This window comes from Corvus cornix, chromosome 4 (assembly GCF_000738735.6).
Source record: "Corvus cornix cornix isolate S_Up_H32 chromosome 4, ASM73873v5, whole genome shotgun sequence".
NCBI lineage: Eukaryota > Metazoa > Chordata > Aves > Passeriformes > Corvidae > Corvus > Corvus cornix.
In genome coordinates this window covers 18,359,655-18,382,548 of record NC_046334.1, presented here as the reverse complement: position 1 = coordinate 18,382,548, position 22,894 = coordinate 18,359,655, and the positions used below count along the sequence as shown (strand labels likewise).

Below are 22,894 nucleotides of genomic sequence, written 5' to 3'. Positions count from 1 at the left end.
CTTTGCTTGTTTTACTTAGAATCAGTAGGGGTTAATTATGTATATGTGTGAACATCTCTTGCTCCACAATAGTATGGGCATCTCCTTAGGTATATTGTTTTACAAAACCACTTGTAACCACAAAATTTTTTCTTTAACATAATAGCAATCAGAAAAACAAATCACGTTCCCAGCTCATTATTGGAAGTATGTAAATCAAAATTACGTCCATTGCTATGGTTAGAGTTAAAGCTTCTGATAGGGTATTTTAAAATAGAATTTCATTTTCTGGCTATTTAGTGTTTTACATCTGGTATTTATGATAGAGGATGGTCAGTTATTTGGAATTAGAAAAATTTAAAAGGACAGCAGGACTTGAACCATAACTACCTAGCCATGCAGAATAACAGCCAATTACAGGTCTATTTACTAATAGACCCGATCTAAACCTTCCAAACAAACCCAACAAAAATCTCTGCCAAAAAGGGGAAAATTCTTCAGCAAGGCTAACTACAATGTTCCTTCAGATATTAGCATGTTTCAATATAAAATGAAGTCACATATTTCTTTCAATTAGTTTTAGCAAAAATTTGTTATGGATGACTTTCAGAATTAACTTAAAAATGACAATTGAAGTTCTTTTTTTGTATTAATTTTGTGACTTCACACTTTTAACATCTTTAGGCTTTAACATTTTCCTTTAAATTTTAATTTCTTAAACTTTTTCAAGCCTTACAAAATTTAGAACAACAAATGCTGTAAGAAAATGCAACTTTTTAACTCTGCATTTTTGCAGTCTGAGAGGACAAATCAGTCTTCAAACACGGAAATGAATAAAAAATTCAATTCAGCCTGAGCTTGAACTGTATACAGCATCTTGGTTTTCTTCACAGAGTAGGGGAAAAATGAAAACCATAAAATGACGTAATTGTGATGACAGGTCTTCTTCTTCAGGAATATAAAATAATTTTCCTACCAGTTCCCACTTTAAATATGGGTAAATATTGATTTTGATTATTTAGTAGTTGTAGCTGATGAAGTACTGAAAGCCCCAAGCAAATCTGAAATCAACAGGGAGACATGGTACCTCTCCCAAAGGTTCGAAACACCTAAATGTTGGAGACCAGTGCTGAGAGGTTGGTCACAGCTGGAAACAGCATAACCAGAGAGTTGCAGAAACAGGAATAGTACTGGCTCCCTTCCTTTATCAATCCCCAGCTACTATCCATTCAACCAGCCTGCCTTTTGGAGAACTGCTGGTTTTTTTATTCACCTTATTTTTCCTTCCTGTTTTGCTCAACACCTTTGAAAGTGTGTGTAGGAAAAGGTTAGAGACATTAACTCGTGACATCTTTACAAAACCAGAGGTCAGCTTTCCACCTTCTTCTTTGCAGCTTGGATTAAAGCCAGAAGAGATCAAGAAGAGCATCTTGCTGAATTCCTTAGAGCCAGGGAGTCTGTCTGATCTCCCCAGGGCCAAACATTGCACATGCTGGGCATGGGAACCCCACTGAAGGCCTGGCTGCATGGAGCTCTACGGAGCTGTGCCAGGGGCTTTCATGCCAGGCTGCACCCACCGTGTTCACTGGACACTTGTGTGTGTGTGACTGTGATCACAGGCTGTTTTCTGGAGTACATATTTCCTGGATACAGAGGCTGAGTTGTAATGGGGAGGGTTCTGGTTATGCAGTGCAACACAATTACCACACTTTTTAGGCATACAACTGAAAATATGTTTTTAATGTCTTGCAGATGTGTGAAGCTGGAAATCACTTTATCAATGTAGCTTTAGCTCACCAAACCAATTCAGGTCTGTCTTTGTTTCCTGTTTGTCTAAGACTGAAGTGTGCTTAACCTATCCATCTTCTGCTGCTGTACAGTAATTTATGTACCTATATCCACCAAAAAAAGAAAGATGAAGTAGGTATCATGCCATTGGTCTAACAACTTCAAAATAAATGGGATGAGAAGGAAACATTAGCAACACTGTTATTGTTTCAAAGCTTATAGCAAATTTATCCTAATTAGACACAACTGCAATTTAAATCTGGATTTAAACTCAGAAGTCCTTTAAAGCATGCTGGTGACTGACAGCAGCATGTTGCATTTTAAATAAGTCTCAAGAACTTCTAAACTATATTGCAGAGTCTTTAGACACATTCATCTCAGGCAAAATACACATGCATATATTCAAATACTCAGAGATAGACTCATGAATACTTGCACGGGCATCAATGTAAATGTATGCTCTTAACAGGCTGGGTTTTCAGCATTTTTGTGTCATGAGATTAAAAGTTATACAATCTATACCAGAAAGTAAAGTATGTTTTCAGACACTAATAGTGTAATTTCCCCACTGGAACACCCTATTCAAGAAAATACCACAGTACTATTAACTTCACATACAGGAGTCAGTTTCTGCTCTTGAAGGTTTTTATGCACTGTGGTTAGGAAACTGCTTATATTATTTCTTGCAAGGGGCCTAATTCAGATTAAAAGCAGCAAGAGCCAAAAAATTGATTTAAGTTCTCAGTGTCTACAAGTATTAAAGATAGCATTGTTGCCAGAACTTAAAAATGAGGTGGTGCTCATTAATAATTGATAATTTCTGCAATTCTTTTTGTACTTCTTGGAAAGGATAATGAATGTCCTTGATTAGAAATCACTTTTACTCTGAGATATTTCCTAACAGAAAATCTTTTAATTCCAACTCCAGAACAAAAGGATTATTTTTACCTATTCTCTCTTAATCCTTCACCAGTCCAAGGCAGGGAGGAAAGGGGAAAAAACCTACCAAATAAAAAAAGCCACATCAAAACTAATCAAGCAAAAAACCCCAATCAACCCCACATGTTTGTGAGGCCACTGAATTTGTATTTGATATTAAATATCTAAAATACAAAATTTACACTGATGCCTTTGGTGTGAGCATTATCAGTGGCTGTAGAGAGGCATCCTGTTAGCTCTGGAGTTGTTTTCCTATTCTACCAGAGATAAAGGGTGAGGATGTGGGAGCCAACAGATTCATGTTACTGAGTCAGAATAAGATACAGCTGCATCCCCCACATCCCAGTGGGTGCCCTGAGTACTCGCCTGTTGACTAGCCCACACTGAACTAGTCTCCCTCTTCTGAACAGAAGTTGCATCCTTTGGACACACCAGACCTTGTAAAAACTGATATAAGGCTCGCTGAGCAGCATTCTCACTGGGATAGGTACAGCTTTTGCTACCTCAAAAGATTTCACTGAAACTTTTCTAACAGGTTGTGCTCTGAGAGCGTTGGCCCAAGGGATCGCTGTTACATAGGCAGGCTGTGATAAGGCTCACTTTCCCTCTCCCTGTACTGAAACTGGTTCTGATTTTCCCCACCCTTTTTTTTCCCTTTCACAAGGAAATAGAACCTGTTTTCCAAGTCCAACCTACAACCCCTTCACGTGGCTCTTCCTGCTGGTATCCTGTCCCAACTATACATATGAGGTACATGACTTTCTTCTGCTTATATGCAAAGGGTAGGTGGTCGCTGTTTCAGCCTTTGCAGAAAATCTGCAACACCTCCATGCAGTTTCCTCTGCACATCAATCCTTGTGGTTCCTATGTCAGAGTCTCCTTGTTCCCACATAAGCTTTTCCACCAGACCCTCCTCTTCCCTCACATCATTATCCCATGGACTCTTCTCTATATTTCCCTTCACTGCAGTCTCCCCAGTGATCTAAATATTTACCACCCATCTCTTCATCCCATCCAGCACACTATTTGACCATCTTGAAAAACCAAATGAGTTTGATTTCTTACTATTTTTCTTCTCCCATTTCCAGTACACACTGTTTTTCCAGGGGAAGCTTTTGAAAACTTGCCATTTTGCTTTACATAAAATATAAAACTAACAGTGCCTTTTTCTTTGCAACAGGCCGGGTCTTGGATTAGTTTCACAGTGATGACACAAACTCTGCCAGGTAAGTTTGTAGCAGAATGAAGACAGCATTTAAAGTGTCATTTGTGGAAGTGAATTCTGGACATTTAAAATTTACCAAAGAAGTCTATAGCATATGAAATATTGCGATCAGATTTGCTATACGAGATAAATGTATAAACCTTCAAAATGCTCGTAAGGGCAGCCTGCCTAGTAGCATTTGTGACTCTTGCTTTCCTGCATCCTTAGAGACCTAAACACTCCCAAAAATATGGTCCCTGGGACTGAGCTCTCCAAAACATTAACTTTTTAATTAGTTTTCCATTTCAAAATAGAAACTTATAAAACTACTTGTAAGAAGTAGCCCCACGTGGTTTACAAATGAAAAAGAAACTAATTTCAAAAGTGGGTTAAACTGCATCATGGAAAAATTAAACTGAAATTTTGTTTGAAAAGATGAAACATTTTTGTTCTTTAGGTTTCGGTATGGAAATGATCTGAAAGTTTGGGGACAATGTAGGGCTGTTCCTACAATAGCAGGAGCAGCAACATATGCAGCACACTCATCCTTGCTGTAATTGTCTCAGCGATAACTTGACCGGATGCCAAATGAATGTTTCTGATTAACTACCTCATTTTAAGGAAGAAAGGATAATGAATTTTCAAAATGCAAATGCAGTAAAATTATCCTCCATTTTGTGCCACTCAGCCTGAAGGGAGAGGTACTCAAGATCGACTTACTGGCTCCCGACAGCCACAGCAGGGTCCTGGGAAGTCTTTTAGTTGCTGGGTTTTTTGAGACCTCGCTGCCAGGCAGCTGAATCCCCTACTTGCTTTAGGGCCAAGCATTGCCATAAACCCCATTGTATTTACAGGGACAGGCACTGAAAGAACACACATGATCCTTTTCTTTAAATCTTTTTCCTTGCTAGTTGGCATCTTTGCTTTCCTGATGGTCATCCAGATGTCTCTATGGGCCCAAAAGAAACACAAGCTTTATCTGAAAAGATTTTATCCAGAAGTGCGGAGAAAAGCAGCTATGATTCCTATCATCTTCTGAGATCGTCACAAGAGTTGGAGCCTAAGTGTACACTTCAAGAGCCAGCTCAGAGTAAATGAGCCATTTCATTCAGGAACCAAGTGGATCAGAGGAAAAAACTACTGGATATCTTTTTCAGAAAATTAACAGTTCAAGATGAAGAGGTTTTAATTAAGTGCAAAAATTTAGCTCTTGAATTCTTGGTTCCTGCTAAAAGATAGGATTTAATTAGATTTCCTGTAATGGAGCTAATTGAAAAGGGACAAGAAAATTGAATGTTAGATATTTACCTGGTGTAAATGGGCACAGATGCTGCTAAAATTAATGAACACAACTCATCTGCATGCATTCAGGTATGGTAATTTTAAGGTTCAGCGTTAGATGTTGAGGACAGTCTTGGAATTTTGCATCAGAAGATGTTTCACAGCCTTATTTTTATTAAACTGCACAGAAAGAGCACATTCTGCCTCAGCTCCTCTAAAGCGTCACATCAAAAGATGACCGCTATGCTGTAAACACTGTTTAGTCTAGCTTCACAAAGTTTTTATTTCTTTTTTTTTTTAATCAAATCTCATAGCAACTTGTTCAATACAAATTGGCTTAAATTATTCACTGCAGAGAGGACTGGCTTTCTTTTATTTTCAGGAAGGCAGCTCAGCCCCATGATCTCAGAGAGGACTGTTTTTGACCTCTTCCCATCTTGTAAATAATTTGAGGCAGAACCTTGGGTACATCATTGAAGCCCACTTCCCTTTCTCACATTGAACAGTCTAGAAATAGCAGAAGACCTTCTGCACTAACAAACATGTTAAGATCCCCTTGTTCAGTGCCTGTCTGTATCCAGACACCATTCCCCTTACTTGTATGAAGCACTGTGAAAGCCTTGGGGACAAGGTGAAGCAGAGTACGGCTCGTTATTGAACAGGAAAGAGACGCCAAATGCATTTCAGTCCATATCTGAACTGCCTCAGATGGACCCTGCTGACAGGCTTCAGCTCCCCTTCAGTTTGGCCAGGCTCTACTTGCCACTTTGCTTTCCAGGATATTATTTTTTAAGGGATTCTCTGGGCTTGTTATTCAAGTCCTGAAAACACTGAGTAGCTCCATTTGCAGATCAGTGGCACCCATGCCATGCAGGAGCACAATTTTAGTTACGCAGAGCAAAGGAACCAGAACTGCTTCAGCAGGTATTAGGATATGAAGAGTTAGGGCATCGAGTCCAGCTTTCATTCTGTTTCTGCTGCACATTTATCAATATCTTTTGGTTCCCTTAGGCTGGTGAAAAAAATCTTGCCTAAAGAATTTTATAGTCATTAGAGAAACCCTGGAGTATACAAGCAAGGAAGGAAGTTTGTCTCCTAAAGGTGCTGTTATGTTTGCGCCAGCCCAAGTGTTCTAAGAAAGTTAATTTGCCCAGTAAATTGTATTCATATCCCTCTTCTAACGTCTAACTTGCAACACTTATCCTATTAGTCCCTGTAACTCAATTTCATCCTTGTAAAGTAAATACATCACTTTCCATATTTTTTAAATTGTAACCTGTGAGAACCTAAAATTTTTATTCCTCTCAATGGAAAACCCTAATCAAAGTGAATACCCAATTCTCTAACCCAGCCTGCTAATAAAGATCTATTTTTGAAAAATTGTTTTCTATACTCTTTAATTGAATACTTAACCACAATATTTTTGAAACTTTTTTTTTCCAGACAATGTTAGATGTGTGAGTCAAGGCTGTTGTCTGTTTTTTTAAATCCAGCTACTGAGATTCTTTTCCTTTCAGGTTTATTAAATTTATTAAATGTCTTATTTCAGCAATCTTAAAGTTTTAAAATAGTCCATGTAGGAGAGTAACTTATTAAAATTAATTACTTATCTATTAATGTTTTGATTGTAATGGCTGCAGCTTTAAGTCTGTTCAAGCCATGTTTCCAGTGTGATGCCAATTGCTGGGAACATGGTTCCTATTCAACAGTTAGCTTAGGTGAAGGAAGTATTTCAGGAATTTTTTACCTCACTGTTAGTTGGTTATTCAGTACCTGGGGTGAGGATGAGGAGAATTTTGGCTCCTGAAGTAAATGACTGAAATTCTAAAGTAAGGTAAAAAGTAAAGTAAAGGGTGAGAGCAAACACAAGGTAAGAACAAATGAAGATACATTGCAGAAGGCTGTCTCAGATAAACATGATAGATATTTTGAGATTCACCAGTGGGATATTGATGAGCTAAAACTGCTCTGAGCAGTGTTAAATGGCTTCACGAACAGCAGTAAATCTAACTTCCTGCACCTTTATGGATCTCTCTATATTACACATTCTCCTCTGATTTTCAGGGCAAGTTCCATGCAATTAGAAAAGGTAAGTTAACTTCCTGGAATGGTTGGAATGTTCTGCTTCAAAACAAAAAGTTTATAAAAATCACCAGTCTTTGTTTTGATAAACATTTCAGAGGCCTTGCTTATAGGATACTGAAAAACCCAAACAAAGAAACCCACCCAGTTAAAAAAAAGTATTACTATATGAATGTTGCTTCCAACAGTGATTTTAGTCCTCAAGTACCATGCACATTTTCAACCAAAACAGTTGTCTTCACACAAATATTTGTCAAAATTGTTCTGATCACCTGGAAAAAAATGCCCTATTAAGCTCTACATATCCAGGACTTTCTTGTACGAGGGGCTGATGAGGAAGCAGGTGGTCAACTGCAAATTCATTTGGCTGTGTTTTCTCTGAAGCGCAGACCTCACTTCTTCAGAGCCACCAGTAGAAGGAAGGCATGGGCAAGGCCACCCCACTACCAGAATCCCACCATGTTTCAAGGTCAAACGGAAAGACTCAACCTCCAAAAAGAGCCATAATAGCTCGCAGAAGCAAATAACCACATTCCTCACAAAAGGCAGGAGGCAGGAGCATTGTACAGCAGGAAAATCAAGTGTTTGAAGGCATGTTCTGGTTAGCTATGAGGAGCTGCTATAGACCCATGTATGGGGCAATTCCTGCTTAATACTTCTCAGGAGGGAAGCCATCTAAACCAAGAGACCACAAATGAAGCAAGAAACAGAGAGTAGACAACAGTTTTGTCAGGAACTGTGTAAAAATAAATCAGATGGAGTATGAGTAGATCCTTCCTGGCCTGCCAATAAGGACTATGTGAATAGCATTGCCTGTGGGACTAAAGTGTATCTTAAGATAACCAGTCCCCGGTCCACCTGGAGAGACTGCTCAACTTCCAGGTCCTTCCATGCTCACCCTGCAGCTTGCAGCTGGGTTTTTGTTGGAACTCTCCGGATGGATGAGTCTCATCTGTCCCAAATTAATCCTAAAACATTGAGATTAAGGAGTCTAAAGTTAAACCTTCAGATACACATCTCTACATTTTTGTGGCTGGTTCTTGCCATAAAATGCCAACCTGGAAAAGAGCAGGCACTGGCTCAGGCCTCCTGGTGGTACAGGAAGGCGTTGTGATGGGGAACTGATGTGGCAGATGCTTCTGTACACAACTTGGCTGCCTGTATTTGGATTCCCAGTTTGAAAAAGCCCTAAAGACCCAGCCATATGTTTGTCTTATAAGATGGTTACCACATCTTCGCAGCTGACAGGACTGAAAATGATCTCTGTGATTTCATCTTTCCATAGGGAAAGTGGAGATCAAAAGGATGCTGAAAGCAGGAGAAGTGAATAAAGGCAGATGGTCATCCTTTTTAAAAGATCTTATTATCATCAAAATATCTTGTACTTTGTATTGTTTTGTATAAAGTAAGTGACTCTAAATTGGCTTTTATCACACTAGGAACTGAGATGAAACAGCCTGTTATCAAAGCAGTTCTCTGAAAGAGAGCCTGCAATGTTAACTAAATATAATATAATAAAAATCACGGAATGTGAAGACTTCTAAAGCACACTATAAGAGGAAAAAAGCTGTAGGAAGGCAAGAGACTTTATCTATTTATAGGTTTAACAAGTGCTGCTGAACTAAAAATTAATTCAAACCATAAAAAGCTTTTCAGCAAGCTAATATTTTTCACATGACGCTTTATTGGCTTTCTTTTTCTATATTTTCCTAGGCACAAGTGTTGTCTACAAGTGATATTCCTTGTCATTAACATTCATGGAAGCTTTTGGAGAAACACACTCTATGCCTATCCCAGTGTTCAATAAATAAATGTAGATGGAGTTTTGTGCTGTCATTGAACACAGATCAGTACCTATATGAACAATATTTTTTATGAAAGGCCTGGTTTATCATAGGTGAGTGCACAGAGGCTGCTGTACAGCTACAGTTAAAGGTGATTTTCACATCACACATGTTTAGCATCACAGAAGAATGTTTATGTTGATGGTCTCTGCACATCGTCAGCCACCTGTGACTCGAACTTACAACTCTTTCTGCAGGTTATCAGCTCCAAGAGCTGAGCTGTCCCATGCCTTTATCATGGTCCTGGTGTTTGGTTATTCATTTGTCTAGCACACCAGAGACCTCCTCTCACCCAGTTCTGCCCTGAGAACACATTTGAGAACACATTTATTTTTCCATCTTGTCCAATTGGACGAGAAGTTGTCCAGGTGAGGAGTGCCGGTCACTGTGTGACGGAAATAATCTGTGCTAAATTTCTTTGGAATGTAATAGTCAATCTAAAACCACTTTATCAAAAAAAAAAAAAAAAAAAAAAGACAAGATAATGGGTCCTGAAATATGTGTGCTTAGGTTAAAAAAAAATCTGCCACGTATTAACACCTCCACAATACCCAGTCTTCTATCATGTACCTGCTTTTATGTAACTTCTAAAGCCTTTGAAACTTGAGGAACCAAGTATGAGGAAATCATTTATAGTTCAAAGAAATATGATAAGACTCTTCAATAATACTAATGAATTCCATATTTTAAAAAAGCAAACTTCACATCTTTTGTCAAAGAAATCTGATTGTTAGCCAGTTTTTTCCTAACACACAGTATTATTCCTGTGAAAAAGTAATATAGCTCTATAAGTGATTCCTTTCACGGTTATGAGTACCTGGCCATACTCAACAGGAAAAGGCTTTTGTTTCAAAATTGCAGATTTCCCCATTTGGGGACTCTTTTAAAGCACTACAAGACAGGCTCCAAAGAAAACATCAATCATTTTTTTGACTCTTATTCAGACTGAAAAGTTGATGAGTTTTCAGTTGACTGATGAAACTGTGACACTGAGTTACAAAAGAAACAAATATTTAAAAAGATGTCCCTCTCTGCAAGGTAAGAATAGGGAAAAAAGGGTACTTTTAATCTTTTCTATTAATATTATGAGGCCATTTCCAAGATTCAAGGGCATCTTTGCAGGAGACATTGATTAGAGATCTGGAAGGACCAGAATGTGGTTGCAGTGTGCTTTTAGGGATTAGCAGCTATGTCTTTTTTGAAAGAAATTTCAGTCTTTCTGAACTGAACTTGAGAGAAATGGATTAAAGATGACACATCTCCAATATTGTATCTAATGAAAAACAAAGCTCCTGTTCTTGAGCCAACAGGGAATTTTTGTCACATATACACGCACACTGTATTCTTCCACCCTCTGGTTTACATCATCTCTTTGCAGAGGGTGCTTTGTATTGGATTTGTATGCCTGTCATTCAAACTCTTAACTACTTACCTATCAGAGCTTTGACATACACAATTGTGTCACAGGAAAATCCCTTCATTTCAAAACTCTGAGGATGCAGAATCTTTTGAACAGTTAACCAATTCCAGCCCTGTTGCCCCACATATACATTAATACTTTGCTGCCATTTTTAGATATCCTTCCAACAGCCATGTGAAGCACAATGTTCAGCTATGTTCAGAGACTTGCCAAGCATCCCACCTTAATCCAGTTGCAAGCACAGAACTAAATCTTCAAGCAGTGAATTGCAATACTTGGCACTATCTGCGCCCTAACTTCAAAATGCTTTTCCTTGCTTCCTTTGCTCTTAACCTCTGAAGGGCTGGAGCTACTCAGGAACTCCTCTCTGCAAAAGCAGAAGTTTAATTCTTCCAGGTTTGCATCAGTATCTTGCTAGGAAATCATAAATTTGTAACATTAGAAACAGCAACCCTCTCACCTACGATTGACACATCTTCTCATTCAGCAGGCCCCATCAGGTAAAAGGAAGATAGATATTGTGCTGTTACAGATACAGAGACATACTGACACAGGGCTGTGGTAATTTGAGAACTACTACTTCACCCAGGCTTCTGCTCAGGGTACCTTGGGCACCTCTCCCAGGAGAAGGCAGTGCAATAAAGATTTCGTGAAATCTAATAAAGGTGATCTTGATTACGGATCTAGAATTAAATAAAGAGATAATATATTTGATTATAATATTTGCTGGAAGCTGTACCTCCGAAACTTTTCCACTTGGCTTGGAAATATAAATTTTAGAATAATTGTCACTCACAGTCATGACAGTTGTCATACATGAAATCCCTAATTAGCTTGGTCTTTGCATGTTAAGTGTTTTAATTAGTTAATTTTGGGTTACACAATTTTTAATTGAGTGTTAATGTTCACCCATCAGTCCAGGTACAAATATCAAGTTCTGTTATTAGTGTTTTCACTTGTTCAAAGCGGTTTATCTGCACCAGTTCCAGTTAAAATCCCCCAGTTAAAAGTGTCCCAGTTAAAAATCCCTTTCCAACTTTAAACCACTTGTACACTGTAAGAGTTGTTTTTCTCATGTTCTCTGTATACTTTTACAAATGTTTTAAGATGTGTTGGATGTATTTTAATATTTTTTTTTAAGGGTCTCTACTTTGCACCCTAAGTCTCAGAACCAGCTCCAAACCCCAGTTTCTAACAGCCAACAGCCAGTTTTAGACCTTTAGCCGTTGGTCTGTAAGTAAGCCCCGTGGCAACCTGAATCTTAATGAGGACATGTTAGCACTCTTACTCCAGATGCTACTACCCCAACCCTGACAACGACGAGCTATTGGTAGACAGAGATGATCTGTCAAAAGGGAAGCACCAATCACTTAGGACCAAAGGGGTGTGCCATGGGCGGTCTGTGGGCGGACTGGGGCGGAGCAAAGGTACTATAAAATAGTGAGTCAGCCTCAGAGCAGGGGCAGAACACTGCAGATTTCAGCTGTTGTGGGCGCTAGTGCTGGGCACCTAAGCCTTACTCCTATTTAGGAGCCTTTAATAATTTTTCTTTGACTTTTGGGTTAGCTAAAAGTCAGCCCAGCACTGCAAGTTTTCCACCAGACGTCCAGTGCCGTTTAAGCCCAAAGATCTCTAATCCCTGCATTCCTGGACATACCTCTTGAGCCATTAGGATCCCAAATTTTTATATTTTTCTGATTTTTGTAATTTTTCAATTTTTCTGTTCTAATAAATTATTTTAATTTTTCTAAGAGTTGTCTCGTTCCTCACACAGTCTTGCACTGAGTAATGCAAGTTACACAGGGAATTACTGTATGACCTGCTACTGTATCACAGAATCATAGAATATGCTGAGCTGGAAGGGACCCATCAGAATCATCGAGTCCAACTCCTGGTCCTGCTCAGGACACCCCAGCAATCACACCCTGGGCCTGATAGCCAGATCCTTAGGGCACACACAAGGCTTTGACCAAGGGTGTCAGAGTGTGTGAGCTTCGCAGAGAGAGCTCAGCTGTCACAGATAGGAGTTAACAGTCCCCACAGACTGCCCCATTCCAGTGCTGATGGTTCTGAACCCATGATGAACCAAAGCCCATACAGCTACTTCTCCCTCTCAGAGGTCCTTTCCTGATGGCCCAGGCCCTAACAAGAAGGGTCATTGCACAAACTCTCTTTGAACTGCTCAAGCGTCACAGATGTGATAGGAGATGTGCTATAAGTGCAAGGCCAGGATGCTGGAGCCAAATGCAAGATGTGCTTAGCCATCTAAATAAGTAGCCTACCAAATGCTTTTTCATCCATGAGCAAGTAATTGATGTTTGCTTTTCATTCCTTAGGCAATTCTTGTCCTTCCCAGCCTGTTTCATTCAGGCATCTGAGTCGCTCTCCGTGGCAGAGGACTGCCCAGACCAACAGAAGTGAGAACAGCATCCGTTGCCATCAAACACTCAGAAAAATGACTGCTTTTATTTACTGGCAAACAATTCATGCAAGAGCACTAAATCTGGGCGTGTGTAAGGCAGTATGGGGCAATCTTGCCTATGGCAGTTCTGGGGCCTTGGGACTGCAGATGCTTGTGTCATTCAAAAAGAATACCTAAACAAGTAAAAGGAAACACCTTGTGTAATTACACCATCCTGCTGTAATTACACACAAATAATGCATTATAAAACCTGTGGACAAGACCCCCACTTCTCAGCAGCTCTTCAAGCAGTCACTTTTTAGATATCATTGAGCAAACAGAAATAAAATCAAATCCTTCAGCGCCCACAGACATACAGTTGACATACACAATCAATAGGCAGTTACAAAGAGAGAAAAACTGCAGGAGTTTTCTTATTACAGATAAGGAGCAGGGGGAGAAACTTTGCTTTGCACCTCCCCAACATTTTCAGCAGAAAAAATAAAATTGATTCATTGGTTACAGAGCAAGGAGATGAGCATCTCCAGCAGAAATTAAGGGCACAAAGAAGGTCACAATACATAAAATTTCAAGCAGCAGCAGACAGAGCTGGCTAAACTGACTGCCATTTTAACTGCAGTTGTTGATAAAATGGTCACATTAAGAGGCAGCTGAAGGATGGTCCAAAGGTTAAGCCAGGCAGGCTGGTAGAGAAAACATAAAAAATGTCCTCTGCCACAAGAAATGGCTGCAGGTGAGGCTTCTCCTGCTGCCTTCCTTATGGGGAGGAGAGTGGGAAACTCAGGGCAAGTAGGGGTCCTGCTGATGTCTTGATCTCAAGTAGGACTTGTCATTTGAAGTCAACAAAGGTTAGTGGCAGCAAAAGTCAGGCCTGGTATTTCTATTACTTGCAGAGCTTCTAATGATTTTCCCTGAAACGTTTTCTCTCCATTTCATTTTCCTTCATCCCCAGAGGATATACTATATGTCTTTATGTTGCAGCAAAATATTCTACAGCTGTAAGTAAAGAAAGCCATCTGTTCTTTGAAAATAGAGTGTCTCAGCTAGGATTTTTTTTTGGGTTTTTTTTTTCCAATTAATACAACCAATCTATCAGCTTACTTGCATTTCACACACAGTTGAAATATTATGCATTTCAGCATAAGTTAGGAGGAAAAAAGTCCAATCAATCCAAAGATCACTGCTTTTCTCCCTTCTGATTTCTGATTTGCAAAAAGTGTTGAATATTTATGTTTACAATGGGAATAAAAATGTACTACTTCCCAATGTGAGCCTCCTTTCCAAATCTTTTTAGGAATGAGTTGCTCAGTGTGCTTCTTTCTCTAAAACCAAGCATAATTTCCTTGCTAATTACTGTAAATTACAAGTGCAAGGGGCAGCATTCTCTTGTTTTCTGAGAAAAAACCCGTGTGGGCTGAATGCTGCAAACTGGAAAACATACTGTTCGATTTCCCCAGCAGAAACATACTCTGACTGCTCTGTACATGGGAGTTTGACAGCTTGAACTGCGAGTGAACCAAACCTGATGCTTCAGACCACTGAAAGGTTAAAAGAGCAGCAGGAAAATTCAGCTTGCTGCCAAGGGGGAACTCTGGAAAGCTCTGACCTTCTATTTAACAAATGTAGTATGGCATAAGAGTATGAGGGAGGAAAAGTCTGTGCCACAACTGACACTTACTGTACACCCAAATTTTTGCTCCCAGGGGTAACCAGGTGGTGTGATGGGTCTGGCAGTTCCCCATGTCTTGCCTGGGGGTTCAGCCCCAAGAAGCTTTCTGTAGTGTCACCAGTCTATATGGCTCCAAAACTGCCTCAGGGGAAAAAGAGCTGAAGCCACCAGAGACACCAAAGTGTCCCTCTACTGGGCAAGCAAGCCTTATCCCTCCAAGAGAGCTGATATCCTTGAAACTCTGCCCTGTCCCTCACATTCCTGTGCCACTGATGGCACATTCCTCCGAAACAAAAAGTGCCCACAGTTGCAGATGGCCATTGTAATCTCCCTGAGTGGCATAAACAAAATAGATAGATGCAAGCAGACTAATGATCTACTCTACGATGGTTGGTTATGATGCATTGGAAAGAGCAGCTGGCTGTCAGCAACATATTTATCAGGAATTTAAAAGACAACAACAGCCATATAATCCCGAGGATTTAATGACAGAGTGGAACGAATGCTGAATAAACGCTCCTTTTGATAAACTCACAAACATTTGGGCGATGCAACAGTGATTTATATTCTTCTGGGAGAAATAAACAAATTAAGGATTTCATGGCCTTGTGGAGACCAGATTTTGTAAATGTGAATTTCTGTGTACTTTCAGATTAACTTTATCTCTCTTTGTATTGGTGGGAAACAAACCATGGTATTTTCAGCTTGCTAGAAACTCCAATCTTTTGCTATTCAGTTTGCTTTTTATTCTGTCCTCCCTAAATCAAGTGAGAAATGTTAGTTGCACACTCAAAATGTATTGTGGAACAGAATTTTGTACCTGGTCTATAGCAAAACCATGAAAACCGTACTAAAATTTTACCTTCATGAATATCAAAAATGTTTTAGCAAAAGTTTGTTTTTTACAAGGTCAAAATGTTTCTGTACAGCATGGTAGAATCACTGCAATTCATGAGGCAGAGTATGACAGTTGCATTTAAAAATTATTCATCATTCAAACGAATACAAATAGGCAGCACTATTGGCGGATAGAATAAAACTATTAAAAAAAGAAAGTGTGACAAGCAGGGTGATGCAGCCCCTCCTGAATGCAGCAGCAGTGCACAGAGCACTGCTTGTTCTCAACTCCTTTAACCCAAGCGTGCAGAAGTTACTCCCTCCATGTGCATCCTCCAGGAAAGCAAACCATGGAGTCTGAGACTGGAGAGAAGCCCTTTGGTAAGGCAGCACTTAGGGAGAGAGTGATGCATTGCCACTGAATTTTGGCCCTCAGGTATGGAATATCAGAGGGCTCTAAAACAGAAGTAAGAGAACTCTTTCCAGTCCCGCCCTGTGGGTGCTGTCAGGATTTGTAGCACATCCCATATGGATCCCCTCACTAGATCAGACTCCCAGAAGAACTTCTCCTTCTGCATTTGTGACTTGTTGTGGGGGATGGCACTGCCCAGATGGCTTTCAGCAGCCTATTATGGGCCAGAAAGCCCTAGATACAACATAACACTACAAATCAGACATTGCCAAAATCAGACAATAGGTAGAGGATCCTGCTACTTACTGACAAAAGCTTTTCCTTACTTGTTAGCATAAGATGTTGTTGCTGTCTTTTGCTGAAGTCCCTACTGAAATGCAACTCCCTTCATCTTGCCTCATCATCAGACACAAACCTTCAGCTGTAAACATGCATCGTTTTCACTGTGCTGAAGGAAGTTATTCTGTACCCTAACTGCTACCTGCATTGTTATTAATCTGCAATTCATGAGCTTTCAGAGCTCTCTGGGTGCCATCCTGAGCCAAGACAGTCACACACGTACTTAACCCCACGCAGACTGCAAGCCCCACACAAATCAATGGGCTAAGGCTTCTGCAGCCCTCAGTACCTGAAATTTAACGCTGAAAGCAGTATTAAAACTCCTCCCCTCCCTGCAGTATTCATCTATATGAAAAGGACATTCTTTTAGCACTGGCAAAAAGTTCATGAGCTCAGCAGGGGAATAGTGTTTCAAGTTCGCCAAGATGCCTATTTCTCTTCCTGTTCACTGCTGAAGGAAGCAATGGTCCATACTTCCTACCACATGTTCTGTGTTCCTCCAGACAACTCACAACCTCATCCTGCTTCCCGTGCTTGGAACTGCTATTGCTTATTTGTTGATACATTAACACTTGAAGCAAAGATCATGACATCATTATACTAGATTCTGTAAGCAAAAATAAAAAGCAAATAAAAAAACAATCCCTTACTCCCATCTGAGCATGAGGAGAAAAGGCAAATAATGCATCCAGGTATAAGGGCGATAAGTCTTGAGTTATGGAGGATGATGTGGAAAGAAAAAAATCCTTCTAGATTTTCATTACCAAACTCATTTGAGATAAACTGTAGGAACGATAATTTCTTGGAGGGGAAACGAACTTTGTACAGTTAAGTCTTTGCTGTCAAAAGCAAAAGATAAGAATGACCTTTGCTTTTAATGTATTTGTCTTTCCATATCCATTATAGACAGTGAACCCAGTCTATTAGCACCATTGGTCTAACACTAAAAGTCAATTTGATTTAACCATACTTGCTGGCACTGCAAACTGCCTGACTATCACTCAATTAGAAAAGAGACATTAGCTCAGGTGTTGCTTAGAATCTAGCTGCTCCTTCACCTTTGTAATGTACCTGAGATTCGGCTTTAATTCAGTGTTCTGTAATCAGCTGGCTTTAAATCAATCCAGCATTGTCAAAAGCATATGGGATCAAATGAAAATGCAAAATTTAAAATACAAATAGCCATTGAAGGTAGATTTTAAGTGCTAGCACTGTATCATTATGGCAAACTTGATATCATTTACAGCAACATTAAAGCAAGTGTTATTAAGAGAAAATGAGGCATTTGTCAATGAATGTTTTTAGTGCCATTAGAGGTCTTTAAATTAACACACTTGCTATATTTTGACTAAAACAAGCTCATTCAAAGGCTCTTTTTAGCGCATTAGCATCTTGTTAGACTTTGAGGATGTTTCGGATCTTCCTTCCTCAGCTAGCAAAGGAAGAAATCGAATTCCAGTCAGCATGTTATAAAACTGTGGAAGTGTACTATTTGCTGTTGCATGTACTCAAAATACAAAGATCAGCCTTTTTTGCTGGAAAATATAAAATTTTATTTCCAGGGTCCCAAAAGGAAATATGAACCAAGTTCTGATATCCCCAGTCATTACTGAGGAATTTTTTACGATATTAATTACCCATTATCTTTTATAGGGCCATTTCTTCAGTGAGAATGCACCCGCTGAGATTGGAGGTCTGCCTCCAGCATCATAAAATTAAAACAAGCTGTGAATATCACAGATGGGCATACATTTATTGTGAGACAATTTTTTGAATATTCAATTTCAGGAGGAAACTTCCAAAAACCAGTCTGAGCTCTTTGCAGAGTCCTTATAAATATATTACTCTGTCTCATCTCCAAACACCTATAGTACCTTGTCTATGTGGATATCTCAGTGCAGAACCACACATGGAAAACCCCACATACTGCACATTTTGCCAAGAAGGATAGATTCCCCCTGGCAGGAACAGACATCTGGATTTTACTCCCAAATACTGGTGTGTCAGCACACCTCCTGGACCAGTCCAAATCCTTCAGTTTCTCACCCTCTTTAATACAATGCTTCTTTACAGAGCTGCCTTAAAAAGGATGGCATTTTTGCAGTACACTGTAGAGGGACATTCTCACCGCAGATTTAAAAGTTAATGTCTAGTTCTGGCTGCTCATCTTCTGGTGTTCCTAGTAAAAGCCCATGGTACACCAAGACGACCTCTTTACTAAACCTTAGAAATGGAAGTGTGATGTCAGGGAAAGGGTCATGAGAGGTTTGGGGCACAGCTGTGCGCAGAATACCCAGTGTTAACCAGGGTATACACCCCTAACCCCTGCATGCATTCATTGAGTTACAAAAAACTGTGAAATAAATAAAATTGTGCAGAAATGCATGTTGAGCAGGCTGTACCTTGCCACAGAGAGTGCTGTCCCTTTCAGCTGAAGAAGGTCTAGCTCTGTGGCTTATGGCTCAATTATGAAGTTAATCAAAGAACTAATTGAGCTTGGTCTGCTTGGTCTTCTGAGCCTTTTCTTATGGATTAACTTTTATTATAGCTAACAGAGGACATGAGGAAGGCTGTAAAGGGCAAGGAGATGATAAGCCTAATATGTGAGAGGAATGATAGTTGTATGTCATATTTGTGCAGACAGAATTGGGTTCTGGGAAGGAATATGACAGAGCCATGTACCTTTTAAAGACCTATAATCTGCATGGCATTTGAAACCTTTCTTGCAGTGTTTTGCCATCTCAAGTGTTCATTTCTTTAACTGTGCTTTTCTAGCCTGTTTGCAGCAAACCAGTGCCTCACAGGAATGAGAGGTTGTATCCACCTGTAACTGTGACAGGTAAAGACTATAACTCTTTTCTTAGAACAAAATAATCTCAAGGAGAAAACTTAGGTATCAATAGAATTATTAAAGATCTGCATCTACAATAGCATTTACAGGAAGAAAAAACTAAAAGAGAAGGGGGGCAGCAGTAATACAGACCGTACAGAAGAAAGATGATTTCTTAAAGATGTTGTTCAAAGAGAATTTGCTTTATTGGATGTGGGCTTCAAAATGAAGGCACATGATTAAGTTACGTGAAAAAAGAGCAATGAGTTACAGTTCCTGACATTTTTGTGCTATTTTTCTCTAACATTAATATGGAGAAAAATATTGTTCTACACTTCAGAGTAATCAGAATACTTTATCTTTTAAAACTGTTTTGGAGAGCTCACATTCTGCAAATGTCTTAGCTCATACTGGATAATGACGAGCAAGTGAGACAGAATTTCATGCTTTCTAAAATGTAAATGTAAGGAGGCATTCTTTTCTCTTTCCAGTGATTATCCTATGCTACAATTACCTTCCTTTTGGCTGTCTAAATAATATTCTCTTGATGAAGGGAAAGTGCTTTTGGGAACTTCTATCACATGGTTACAAAGGAAGAAAATAACTTATTTAATGCACAGCAGCCAGAATTCAAAGAGAAAGAATTGAAGATGCTCCCTTGCTATGGGATTTTTGCTCATCTTTGGTCTGGTATGAGACAAGAGCTACTGACTGGGAAATGCATGGCCTCAGAGTCAGGTGTTTGGTACACACATTCACCTCCGAAGGCTGATGTTGGTGGTCCTGATCCTCTCTTTCCAGGATCTTCCACAGAAGGCAACCTGGGGAGATCTTGACTGAAATTTACGGGATGGTGTTTGCCAGCTCTGGGCAAAAATACAAACTCAAGGAGGTGCAGGTGAAGGATGATCAAAGAAATGGCAAGTTTATCTCTCGAGAGTGAACTGTGGGTTTTTCTTACTGAGCTTAACAAAGCAGAGGCTGAGAGAGATGTTACTGAGCTCTGGTGTGTGCCTAAGTGAGATGAGACAGCATGGCCATCTGTGGTGGCAGCAGACAGAATTTAAGTGATCCTTCGCTGCCCTGTTTCTCCACATTCATTTTCTTGGTGGGATTACCATTTACAGAAACTACTCGGCTCTGTGTTCTGGGATGTTATTGAAGCTTTCAAAGAAATACAGGGATGCCTCAGCAGGGCAAATGCCTACCTTGGTGATACGAAGCCTCTGGATTTTGGACCCAGTCACATGCCCTGCACAGTATGGGTGTATACATACCTCAACCTATATGATTCCCTTAAAGTCGAAATCTCTGTGTGGTACAAAACAGTGGTTCTCAGATACTAATGTCATGAACAGAAATATTGAGCAGAAGGGAGAGCCCTTTATTCTTTAATTAACTCATACAGCTCTTCAGCCATATCATACATCAAGCCTGGCCATAAAAATGGCAATTTTATAGTGTGTATAAAAAGAATAAAATGATTCTCAGAGATTGAAGATCTATTTACAGCAAATGTATATGCCTGTCTGAGTACAATGGATTCCAAACAGATACATTACTGTGACCCATAAAACTACTTCAATAACTTATTTACTGTAACTTTGGGTGACATTGTCACAGATTAATAGTTTTGTAAAAGGTTTAGGTGCATCAGGTCACCATATTGTTCTTGAAGGGATTTTTTTTTTTGGTCAGATGTGTGATATTGGTGTGTACTGAATGACCATTGCACTTCCTTGATGTCCATTATTCTGTCTGCATATTGTTAGGACATAAAATGAGTGAGTGAACACCAGAATAGTCGGGGAAATTTAGGGTAAGACTAATTTGAATATTTTGCACCTAAACTTTTTAACCTGAAAACTTGAAAGACAAGATTTAAATGAAACATAAATATGACCAGTTTAAAAAAAGGATGAAGTTTGAAATGCAGATGGGAATAAGAATTTAAATGCTGTAATCTCTGAAGAGAACCAGCAATCAAAGTCTAATATCCTCATATTGTGCCAGATAATGAAATATTAAGCTGGAGATAATAAGATTTCTTTCCACTGGATAGTCTTCAGCATAGTTAAACCTATGAATGAACAGCTGAAGTGTTTTATATAAGCAAAAGGTTATATGTCAAGGATTCTGAGGACTAAAAAAAAAAAAAATCCCAGCCCATTTACTACAAACTCACATCACTCATTCTCTTTTAAAACTGTGCCGGAATTTAATGCATTTCAAGAAAGACAACTTCACTGGTGTGGCTCTGATGGGGACTGGGGATGCAGTGGACACTTTCTTCCAGCTTCCCTAAGCAAACAAAGGCTATGTAATCGTGCTCTTTGTGTGTGCACATCTACACCTTCATCTTCCCCAGTAAATGCGAATATTTCCATCAAGTTTGACAAAAAGGCAGAGATCTTTAAGACAGTAAATTCCTGAAAACATTCACAAAACTGGGAAGGCTAATAGGGAGATATATGAGCAGCCTCCAACTGAAGGAACAGATGTGGATGAGTCACCTCCATCAGCCTCTAACAAGCCAACACTGGCACAAAAAGCCAAAGAACACCAACTTAATCCATCCCACCACTCATGGAGTTGCCAGCTCTTTAACATGCCAGTGAAGTGCAAGAATGCTGGCAAGGTAATTCCTGCCCTGTGTCTATGGCACTGGATTTCTGTGGTCATTCACCAGGGGGTTTTATATTTAGAACTACAAGGAGGGGATGAGTCCACTATGGAGCAGAAGCAATAAAAATGAGCTTTCCACTGCAAAGAGAAGATCAAAAGAGAAATATTTCTCCTGGGGTCTTGCAGAACCCTATGAGACAAGCACAGCTCAGTGAAACACAGCTCCCTGCCTCCTTAAACTTCATGTGGAAATCTAAGACAATCATTTTAGAAAGAGCTTTAAAATCAAAACAGGAATTACATACGTAACCCTTGTGGATCAATTCAAATATCTATGGAGTGAGTTGTGGAAGAGGCCCTTGCAGAAGAACATAGAGGAGGACAGAAGGAGAGAACCCCAGTTGCTCTGGGACTTCCTCCCACCTTCCTGCACTGTAGACACTTGCATCCAACAGGCTACAAGTGGGCCACTGCGTGTACATTGCTACATTTTCTTCCAATGTCTTCAATGTCTTTTTTTCCTGGTCTTGCTTTTTGACAGGTGTTTGCTCACTTTTACAAAACTGTTATAGATGTTTTGCCGATTTTCCAAAACGCCTTTGAAACCGCAAACCATCAATGGTATAACAGTGCTCTCAGCAGCCTGTTGTACAATGAATTAAAAAAGAACAATATTTCACGCTATTTTTCAAAGTGCCTTAAATTGTTAACACAATGAGATGAACAGTGTTTATTCATGGAATAGTTTTTGAATGTATGCTCTCTTTCACACGTTTATGAATGCCCATGGCTCCCTTTAACTAATACAAATATTCATAGCACATCTCTGCCTCATCAGGAACTACAATTGCCCATCAATTAATCTCTTCTCTTCGTCTGCATTTTTGCATGATCCCTTTTGCAGACAAATTGTGGAGAGGTGGATTTTGTAATAAAACCAACAGCAAAGTGAGGGACAATAGGAGCTAGGTGGAGTTTTGTTTTTAAAAAGAAAAAAAAAAAAAAAGAAGATTTTGTAAGCTGAATGGGGAGGCATCTCTGAAGTGCAGTTTGGGAATCAACCCACCAAACCACTGTAGCATACAACATCAGACAGAGATAGTTGCTAATATTTTTCCTTCCCCCCCTTTTTTTTAACTTCTGCTAAACTTCTAAAAAACAGAATCTCACAGAAGTATTATTCCTTAAAATATTAGCAAAATTGCTGTAGAAAAGGTGCACAG

At 39.5% G+C, this 22,894-nt stretch overlaps 1 protein-coding gene and 1 long non-coding RNA gene across 4 annotated transcripts in view; one reads left to right on the top strand and one right to left on the bottom strand.

The window, feature by feature from the left end:
• The window catches only part of TECRL (trans-2,3-enoyl-CoA reductase like), a 69,740-nt gene extending 63,167 nt beyond the window's left edge, over positions 1-6,573 (top strand). For 2 of the 3 annotated variants that reach the window (XM_010411903.4, XM_010411902.4), the window contains exons 9-12: positions 1,732-1,789; positions 3,371-3,456; positions 3,887-3,932; positions 4,822-6,573. In XM_010411903.4, the coding sequence (XP_010410205.1) occupies positions 1,732-1,789; positions 3,371-3,456; positions 3,887-3,932; positions 4,822-4,949 (318 nt within the window). In that variant the 3' untranslated portion in view covers positions 4,950-6,573. The remainder of the gene's footprint in view (positions 1-1,731; positions 1,790-3,370; positions 3,457-3,886; positions 3,933-4,821) is intronic. The other variant, XM_010411906.2, reaches the window with a different exon arrangement.
• The window catches only part of LOC104697215, a 477,817-nt gene that overhangs the window by 51,947 nt on the left and 402,976 nt on the right, over positions 1-22,894 (bottom strand). The window lies entirely within an intron of this gene.